The sequence below is a fragment of the Rhyacophila brunnea genome, unplaced genomic scaffold (genome assembly GCF_057557595.1).
Source record: "Rhyacophila brunnea isolate RB1 unplaced genomic scaffold, BYU_Rbru_1.0 scaffold_18, whole genome shotgun sequence".
Taxonomy (NCBI): Eukaryota; Metazoa; Arthropoda; class Insecta; order Trichoptera; family Rhyacophilidae; genus Rhyacophila; species Rhyacophila brunnea.
In genome coordinates this window covers 4,066,056-4,077,029 of record NW_028232837.1, presented here as the reverse complement: position 1 = coordinate 4,077,029, position 10,974 = coordinate 4,066,056, and the positions used below count along the sequence as shown (strand labels likewise).

General features: G+C 35.7%; 1 protein-coding gene across 2 annotated transcripts in view; it reads left to right on the top strand.

Moving 5' to 3' along the window:
* The first annotated feature begins 249 nt into the window (after nt 1-249).
* LOC147073129 (uncharacterized) overlaps nt 250-10,974 on the top strand; it is a 28,919-nt gene continuing 18,194 nt past the window's right edge. The window contains exons 1-3 of one of the 2 annotated variants that reach the window (XM_085945236.1): nt 250-522; nt 3,087-3,136; nt 7,649-7,736. In XM_085945236.1, the coding sequence (XP_085801362.1) occupies nt 3,117-3,136; nt 7,649-7,736 (108 nt within the window). In that variant the 5' untranslated portion in view covers nt 250-522; nt 3,087-3,116. Of the gene's footprint in view, nt 527-3,086; nt 3,137-7,648; nt 7,737-10,974 lie in introns of both variants that reach the window. The other variant, XM_085945237.1, reaches the window with a different exon arrangement.

Genomic DNA, 10,974 nt, shown 5'->3' with positions numbered 1-10,974 from the left:
AGAGCGAGAGGATTAAAAGAATACTATTTTATGTAACAAAAATACTTTATTCAGTCATAAAATGTTTAAAATAACTATAAAGGATAATAAGGCTTCAAAATTATATAAATAGATTATCTACAACGTTTAAGGAGTGTCCAGGATCATGGTTTGGAAATACAATAAAAACTCAATTTTGACCTACGACGAGCACGTGGGCCGTTAAGGAAAAACAACAAATAAATCACACTGAGTCATAGAAACTTCTTCAGTCTTAAAAGTCTGTTCCCACTAGCGGACATGACCGTGCAAGATAAATAATAATTCACGATGTTGCATTTTATCAATATTTAAATTTAATAATATCACTTCTAGTTTAAATTGTTGTGCTTAGATAAAAATTATTTCATCCAAACCACGAAATATAATATATGTGTGGGTATATTGTGACAGGTGAAAATATAACCTGAGTTATATTTTGATTTACAAGTGCGTTTGACATAATATCTATTAACAGGTAGTGCAATAGATAACATTATTTGGGTGGGTACGTGTGACGTTCTTTTATTTTTCTTTATTTTTCGTGCCATATAAAAACATTAATTACTATTATGGAACTAATCACCGCCATCTTTAGATTAATAATGCCTGAGCATAACTTTTTGCACAAGTAATGAGTGGTCCACTTTTCAGCTGTCAAAATCAGATCCCAGATTGCTTGACACATTGATTCGCCCTTTCTCGTTTCAAATTGAATTATAAAAAAATCTCAAATCAAATATATTAACTATCAGTGTTATTAATAAATTATATACATTCCTGTTATTCATCAGCTGTCAAAGTCAGAATAGTCCTTCACACAAAAACCGGTGGTGATATCAATTTCCAAAAAATATGTAGCATTGATTGCATTACATCTGTAGAAGGTGTGTTAATGCTAGTGTATTATTTATCATGTAACTTATCTATTCAAATCAAACCATTCCCTGTGTGAACACGACAGACGCGTCAGTATGAGCACTCCATAGAACAATGACAGGCAATGACAGTTAATACATAGACAACAACGGGAGGGGCGGAAAAAGTAGGACCAGTCGTTGTGAATGTGTCGGCTTTCTACTTGAGTCGGCAATGAACATTGATGATGATATGAAATGATACATTGCTTTTGTTATTTTATTATCAAGAATTAGACAGATATAATTATTTATTTTATATTTTCAATGAGTTTGAATAATTCGTGTAACAAAATATGTAGTAGGTAATTATTGGTTCGTTGATTATGTATATTAAGTGCATATTAATCTAATGGGTACCAATATATTTAAACGCACAAAAACAGGTAAAATATTTTGTAATATTATAAATTTATTATTCAATGCCAATGAGTCTCTCTCTCTCTATTTCAATAGTTTCTATATCTACATGTCTAATGTTTTCTAAAACGATTTTTTTTCGGTTCGCTACATGTTCAAACACGCGCGTTAATACGATCTTACTCCCTACTTCATTTATCATTTGTCAATTACGACTACGGCCGTATGTTGTAGCCTAACCACTGGGAAATGCCAATAGAAATGGCGTATTTCCAAAAAATACTACCTTATTCTTAGGTCAATAATTATTATAAAACAATCATTATTCGTAGGACATTTTAATGATCAAAGACATAGCTTATAATCAGTATCTTTAGAATTATCTTCAAATGTGGTAATCTTGCCCATTTTTTGAATAATAAAATGCCTAATTCTTGTCAAATTTGGGATCACAGAGATTATCAATATATTTTTTTATCGTAAATATTTCACTGTAATAATGTCGACATAAATTATACTAATGGTTTTATAAATGCGTTTAAAAATTAATAAATGTAAAAAATCTTCACACCACTACACATGGATGTACTGAAATATAACTATATTCTAAAACATTAGATTGATAGGTTTAAAAGAATACTATTTTATATAATAAAAATACTTTATGCAGTCATCAATAATTGTTTAAAATAAATATAAATGACAATAAGGCTTCAAAATTATATAAATAGATTATCTACAACGTTCAAGGAATGTTCAGGTTAATGCTTTGAAAATACCATAAAATCTCCATTTTGACCTAGGTTCGTTGGGAATATGGGCCGTTAAATAAACACTCATCACACGTCACTGGTAGCTACCCTACAACAACATATATTATATATTATGAACAGACTAAATTCATTCCTCTAGCTAGACTAGTCTAGACGTTTAGAGCCTAGTGCCCATAATATTATGTTAATGCGATAGATACCAACATAATTATTCTTCGGTGTGGCGCAAAGTTTTTATAGTTTGAAAAATGTGCTGTGATGGGAAAAATAAGGTTGGAAAGCACTAACTAATGTTCCATATCGAATATTAAAAGGAAAAAGGACTTAACCCAAACAAATACAAAAACGCTTTTGTTACGGTTGCCGTTAAAAATTCAGATAGGTATAAAATAGACATAAATTTGAAGTACATGCTAATTAATAATTTGGTTTTAAGTCCCCAATTTGGTATTATTTATTGAATTAAATGAAATAAATACCAACAAAAATGATGTTTAAACTTTTTTCCCACTTCACTAGGTTCTTTTTCTGTTAATTGCGAGCTAAATTTGCATAATAATTGGGTATTTGTAGCTTAGCTACACAGTCATGTGCAATGTTATTATCCAATAAAACCTATTTTGAAAAAACTGAAGGTTAAACCTTTTTTCTTTCTACTGTCGATATTATTCCATTTAAGTCATATAAAAATAAAGTGATTCGTTTATTTTATGCGCATTTTGTAATATGTTTATCTATATTGTGTAATAAAAAAAAATCTTAATTTAATTCTAAGATAAATATGTGTGCCACTTATAAACAAATTGATAAATATTAAAAATATACAAACGTAATACTTAAATTAATTATGCTGACCGTTTGTATATTTATATAGTTTGTATAAAGTTAAAATTATGAACCGTAAATAGTTTTGAGAAGGGTTATCTTCGACATATAATTAGTAAAACCCGATACAGTATTAAGGAAAACAAACATAATAAAGAAATTAATTTATTCGTATTAATTTTATCACTAACAGAGTACCTATACAAAGCTGATTCCTCGTGAAATGAAGCAATCAATAACAAGGTAATTATTTTTTCATTACAATAATAACAATTACTATTAATAGCATACTATAATATAAAGAATGATGTAACTTGGATGTAACTTATTTATTTTCAATAAACTACTATGAGTTGAGTGATTCACAACCATAGTGAACCAAATCCATTCTGGTTATTTTTGAGTAAGCTAGGTTCAAACATAATATTTGAGTATTTTATTATTCTGTAAGGGTATGATTATTGATTACCCTTACATAATAACTTAACCCTTAGAATGCTACGCAATGATATATCGTTGTTTTTGATAATGGCCAGAAATGCTAACAACGATCGTCGTTTTGCTTTTGATGCCTGAAATGTTAAGTTAATTTGGGAACATACTACTGCACAAGTGGTACGAAACATTGTTTTATCTATTTAGTTTTATTGTTGTGTAATATAACCCGATTCATATATGTTTTGTGACTGGGTAAGTTTAGAACTTATAACGATTGTATTTTTTTTCATGGCATCACCCTTTTTATAATAAAAATAAATACAATTTTCAGTTTACAATATAAAAATTTGTTTACGGTCAAATTCTTGGTGGAAGGACAATGTTTTATTTTATTTTATGGATTTGAACCAATGGGAAAGTCTTTTACTCAGCTCAGTGTTTAAAGTAAAGTGGATTTGTGCTATATAAAAACAGTTTAATTTACTTTTAACAGTAGATGCAGCTCGGGATATCTAATTGCCTCATTATCTATTCAAAACGATAAATTAATTACGAAACGTGTTTTCATAATATTCCGATTTCGCAGAATCAATTAGAGTGGTAAGGTGTCTAAAAATAATACAATACTTTAATTTATCGACAATTATTGGTAGCAAATCTCGACCGGATTTTGCATAACATCGTAGCAGCCAAAGGTTACTTACTCAAAATAAATGTACTCAGAATTGTAATCATACCCTTACAGAACCTTACCTACTCAAGTATTATATTCGAACCTAGCTTACTCAAAAATAACCAGAATGGACTTGGTTCACTATGGTTGTGAAACACTCAGCTATCAGGCGCGCACACAGAAATTTTTTTTATTTAGAGAGATAGAAAGATTTTAAATTGTGGGGTCAAAAAAATCTAACTGGTGCCACTTTTACTTCCAAATTGTCGCCGTGGCACTGGGACCACTGGACGGCAGGACAAATGGGCACCGCACTGTTGAATGAAATCATCATCATCATCAGGGGCGCGACAACCCGGTGTGGGTCCTGGCCTCCTCCAACAGCTCCCTCCACCTGTCCTTATCCAGTGTGGCCGCTTTCCAATTTGGTACCCCCAGAATACGGCAGTCACTGGCAGCTCCATCTAACCAGCGAATCTTTGGCCTCCCTCTTCTTCTATGTCCTATTGGATTGCTGGACATCATTCTCTTTGCCGGTTCATTGTCATTCATACGGTGCACATGACCTAGCCATCGCAGTCTCCCAATTTTAATTGATTGAACTGCGCTGCAATCTTCGTACAGTCCGTAGAGCTCAGCATTATATCTTCTCCTCCAATTGGTGCCATCTCTGATCGGTCCATATATACGGCGGAGAATTTTTCTTTCAAAGATGTTCAGGGCTCGTTCATTTCGCAGAGTTAATGTCCAGGTTTCCGATGCGTAGGTGAGCACTGGCTTTACAAGTGTTTTGTAAAGAGTGCTTTTAGTTCGACGAGATAGTAAGCGGGACTTAAAATGTCTTAACAGACCAAAGTAGCATTTATTCGCAGAACTGTTGAATGAAATAACGTTCATTAATCAAACAAATATACGTTCGTTACGATCTGATACAGAAAATATACAAGGCAGTGTAAGACGTTTCTATCTACAGCTTAGTAGTTTTAATTCATTTTGCTCTTAACGTTATGTTTTTTATTGCGGATTTAGAATTCATATAAAAATAAAACTCGTTGGAACAAATCATTATTTAAGTGTGAATATTTAAATTCTCATCAAGTATTTAATAATATATAAGTATTAAATTTATATTTAAAATAATTACAAGATAAAAAGACTTTTTTATACACAACGTTTTTAAATTTTCTGTTGAATAATATAAACTTGACTTGCTAGCTTAAACGATCAAAAAAAAATTGTACTTCATAAAAATAATACTGAAATGTCATTTTAATTTCCATAGTAACGCACGTATATATTAATAATTTAGTTGCTATGAACCCAGAACCCCAGCAACCAATAATAGTGGATTGGATTACGGATTTCTTCCGAAATAACTTTTCATACAAAACAGAATTAACTGAAAATGAATTCAATTCTACTTAAAGATGGCTAAAAGTATTTTAAAAATGCATTGGCATCGTGTTCTGATATATTCTAAAAGTTTAAAATGTCTCTAGTCGGGAAGTTAGTTAAAAATCGATTGCAAGATTTGTACCGGACAAATAAGAATACGAGCTAATAAAAACGTTGTAAAAATACCTATTATTCACCAACGTCTATTTATTTTCGAATTTAATTCGATTGCGTAGCGCCCAGTTGTCCCGGCGCCAAATCGTCCTAGACCCTGTCTCCGCCAACTACTTATAGCTTCTCATCGTTTCTACCGTGGACTATCATACCCAGATACTCCGCACTTTTATCACTTACGATTATAATATTTCGGATTGTTTGTACCCATTTGTACAGTCTCCATTATTTTGCCTAAAATATATAATGCACTATATGATTGAATCGATTACATCGATATTGGATGCACCAGATGATTATTCATGAGTGCCACGGGTCTTCCAGTGGTCACTGCTGTCGAAGAGAAAGAAAAAGTTTTGTATGTCTGTATTGTTTTATCTTTCTTTTTATTTGTTCCATATATTTATTAATTAGAATCATTTTGGTTAACTCACCATTAAGCTTGTCTCTCCCATAGGCACATTTCATTAGACAGTCTTTGTAAACTCAGTTAAACCACACTTTGAGTGCGTGACGACCTCAGTCTTAAGTATCTATTCGTGAGACATTCTCAGGCGAAGAAAACTTCACACCAAACATAGGGCCTCGTGATACGCTCGGGTATGGTACTAACTGGGCGGGTTGGTTTTTAGGTGCTACGTTTTAAAATTTAAATGGACACAAAAACCCCCCTTGTGTGCGCGCCTGTTAGCTAATTACTACATATAACTCACACATACATAGCACACGTACATTTATATAAACATAATTGATTATATTGCTCAATGACATATTAAATGGACGACTCACTTCATACCCGGCGCGCACGAGAAATTGTGCATGAAAGTCATTGACAGTTGTATAGGTAGATGTCACGTGACCATTGACGTATCCGTTTCCATTATGCGATACAAGCTTCGAGAATTTATAGTAATATAACCTTTATTGTAATGGCGTATTAGTGTCATGACTCATTGCGTTAGAAACAGATTCTCGGTTACTTACGACTTCTCGGAGATTAGACGCAAGTGAGCCCAGCGAATCACAGGCGACTGACTGTCCAATGGTTCCTGTCATTCAATTGCATCGAATAAACATTCATCAATAGCTTAAAATGGCATTTTATAAATAATAAATAATACTAACACATGCAAAGTGATATCCCATCTTTCTTTGAGTGTTTAGTAGATTTTTTTACAATTTGTAACTAGGCACATTGGCATTTTGTAACACAATAATAACGGTGGAGTCGAAACTTGACAGTCAGAAATTTTGTATGGGCAGACCCAGCGGTGTCGCCAGACCGCTTGCAAGCAGAATGTTCATTTGAGCGTAGGATACCGATATTAAAATATGAATTTCGCCATCCGGCAGACCCGACACAAAGTGAGTGTCATTTTATTTTCTAGATGCTTCGTCCATATTAATGTCATTGATATTGCTACATACGTTCAATTACACTGTGTCTATTGAAAAAATATACACACCTACATAATTATATTATTTGCAAAGTGCTTGATATTGGAGATAATATCATACATTCAGCTATTAATTGCAATTCAGAATAATATTATGTGTCGAACCGTTCGAACAGGTTTTTTCCTATAGCCGGACAAAATGTCACAAAAATATTATATAAAAATCTCAGTAACTTGTATTATTTCATCCCATGACGTGTACTTACTCTTAATTTTTTCCAAAGTCATGCAAACTCAATTAAAGCACATTTAAGTGCGTGGTGACTGCAGTCTTGGGTAACTGCCCCTGAATCATTCACGGGCATAAAAAAACTAGTAGGGCTCGTGATACGCCTGTGTAATAGGTACCGGGCATGGTGCAGCGTGGATAGTTTGGAGATGTATATTAATTATGTTTATTAGTCATGGAAACGAGTCACTTAAATTTGAATATAGGTCTTTGCGTCTATTAAAATTCATGTCTCGTTCTCACTGATTAAGTCATTTGAGTCAGAAAAAATAGAAATTCTCATCGAACATATTTTGATCTTTCGTATGACGACTTTATAATATAATTTAATTACATATTACTCTTCTTTCTATATAAATTAATTAATCTTTTGTATTTTTATTTTACAGATTATGGCATACGTTCATTTTATGTACGTTATTGGTAATATCAAATACAAATGCATGGCATAAATCCTCATTTTCCATAAATTCAAAGGTAAGATAATACAGGTATGTTTGCATGTGTGTGAGATAATACAATATTTATTGTTTGCATGTGTTCATAAAAACTAAATATAATAAATCGCAGAGATATACAATTATTATTATAGACTAGTAAAAATAATCATGTGACAACGCCATCTGTCAAAACAAAAATAGCTAACAATAACAATATTTATAACTAAAGAACGCGTCGATTTGAATACCAATATAGATTAGTTTGTATCAATTTCGAGAATGCCGGTGAATTTTACGTGAGTTTTATACTGAGTGACAGTCGCATGAGAAAATCATTATTACTATGCAGTAGAATGCGAATGCAATTTGAGGTTGTCAGCCGGTTCACATACCTGGGTTCCAATGTTACAAAAGAGAATGAGGAACTGGAAAAGCCCGTATAACCGCTGCAAATAAATCGTACTTCTTATTGCTGCCCATATTCAAATTCAGAAATGTCCACAGAAAAACTAAGGCTCAGCTCTATAAAACCGTCATACGCACAATCGTTGCATACGGGTGCGACTCATGGACGCTAAATGTGAAAGCAGCTGAAATGGTGGATTGCTTTGAGAGAAAGATCCTGAGGCGGATATACGGACCCATGAATGATGGTGGGGAGAGGAGAATTAGGTAGAACATGGAACTATACCGCTTATACCAAGATTCAAAATTCTCCACCTCCATAAAACTCCAGAGGCTGAACTGGGCAGGACATGTCCAGCGCATGTCTGAGTCACGGATACCGAAGAAGATTCTCGAAGGAAACCCAGGGGGAAAAAGCCAGTGGGAAAGCCCATGCACACGATGGGATGACAACATTACAAAAGATGCCATCCAGCTGCTAAAAATCATGAACTGGAAACGACGTGCGGAGGACCGTTCCGGCTGGAGGACGGCAGTGGTGGATGCCAGGGCTAGACTTGAGCTGTAGCGCCATCGAAGAAGAATAAGAAGAATGCGAATGTTCTGGTGTATGGCCTTGTGTGTGTGCTGCGCTGCGTTACAGCCATATAGATAAATACTTAGGACAGATATAATAATAATAATCCACGGTTCGTTTTGGCCAGACCTCAGTGCGTTTCTCCGAAAGGGTTACGTATCTGGGAGTAATTCTTGATGACAAGCTGTCTTTCGTTCACCACGCCAAGACGGCCGTCTCTAAGGCCAATTCGGCCTATCAGAGAATGGCCCGAATGGCAGGCAGCAATTGGGGACTTAAGCCTAGAGCCCTTAAGGTTGCATACGGCGCAATTTTCATGGGAATTGCCGGTTACGCCTCCAGCATTTGGCATTCCCGAGTAAACTCCTTAACTCTCGTGAGACGCGCACTACTAAGCGGGCAGCGACTTGCGCTGATCTCGCTTACCAAAGCCTACCGCACAACTTCTACTGACGCGCTTGCCGTACTCGCGGGGGTGCTACCCCTCGATCTGCACGTCCAAGTCAGAGGATCGATCACCCTCCTCTTGAGGGGGATCAGCAAAACACTCGCCGGTGTCCATCTGACACCACCGCAGAGATCCGAGGACGTTCCTTACAGGAAGACTGTAAGTGACATTGTGTACAAGACCGCATTTGCGGCATGGCAGGCGAGGTGGACCGCCTCCCTCAAGGGGCGGCACACTTACCGTTTTTTCCAGACGTATTCTGCAGGCACCAAACTAGAAGACTCCAACCTTCGCACTGGATTAGCCAGTTCCTCACCGGCCATGGCAACTTCGCCGCCAGACTCCACGAGTTTGGCTTGATAGTAGATGGGCCGGGTTGTACCTGCGGGCATGACCACCAAGATGTTGAACACATCCTCTGGGATTGCCCGCTTATGGAATTCGAACGAGCGGAGCTGTTTGCCAGGGTCCGTCCTCACACGGGCCCAATTGGTCATGGAGATCTGGTAGCAACCGAGGCCAACTTTGCGGCATTTGAGAAATTTGCAGCGTCGTATGGGGAGCGGGATAGTCCCAACTCTTCTGTAGACTCATCCATTTCAATTCGTGACACTCAGTATGCGGGTACACAAAGCGCTTAACGTCAGCGGACAGCAGAGCCAGTCCAAAAAACAAAAATTTTCTTTCTTAACTTTCTTCTTTAAGCACTACGGTGCATGGTTGCAGCACCAGTCCCGTGCGGCTCCGTCTCGGGACGGAATGAGCACTTAAAATCACTTCTTTCAGACACGTTTAAAGCGTCATAGAAAGCGGCCGTGCATATCCACGGTTGTGCATATATGACGGGTGGTGGTGGGTACTTATTAGTACCTAATGCATGCTTATAATGTAGTATGTCTCGAGATCAACTGGATCTGGAAAATTCGTCTGTGGGTTTTTTTAGTGTGTGTTGGACTCAGAATATGAACCTCATAGGTAGAGAAAATGACTAACATCTATTTCTCGTAAAAACAAAACAATCTATTAATAAAACTTCCACACGAGCTTAATATTAAAATTATCTTAAAACCCGTTTACATGATTCACTTTTGACGATCATCACGAACTAATCATCCCCAGTGACCCGTATAATTGCACATTCATCAAAGAATCATCGAAAGTGATCATCCGGAATCAAAAGTGAATTGAGTTCAGCTGGTTCTACTTTTTGATCACTACGGATGATTCCATTCTGCTGCACATGCGAACCCACGCCACGCACGCGCACTGCATCCCTGAGTATTGTCATCATGGTCACAAGATATTACATCGCATTACCCATAGTTGTATCCACCAACACCTCACTTTCCTACTCCGCTTTCTCTCGATGAAATTTATGCATTCATTTAACAAATAATCACTTAACAATATATAATTACAACCTGCACCGCAATTTCACTTGACGCCAGTTTAGAATGAATTTAGTAGGTATTTCACTTTCGGTGACACGTGTAAACAAAAGTTGAACGCCTGGATTCAATTTCCTGCGAATGATCATCCCCAGTGACTCGTCTAAATGAGTCTCTAGGATCGAACATGGCGATGTAATATACAACTTTACTGTCATTCACAAAAATATGTCATAATAAATTATTATCATTGTTTTTACAACAACATACATTGAATAAGAATTTTATGTTTTACAACTAATAAAATAAGTCATAAAATTAATGCAGATAAGACGATTACGTTTCATTCTATTAATTTTTTAATTTAAAAGTTTTATGCTATTAATTTGCGGTCTCGAAAAAGATGCGAATTTTGCCTATTCAAAAATGATCTGACAAGAAATGCTTGGGGTAATGG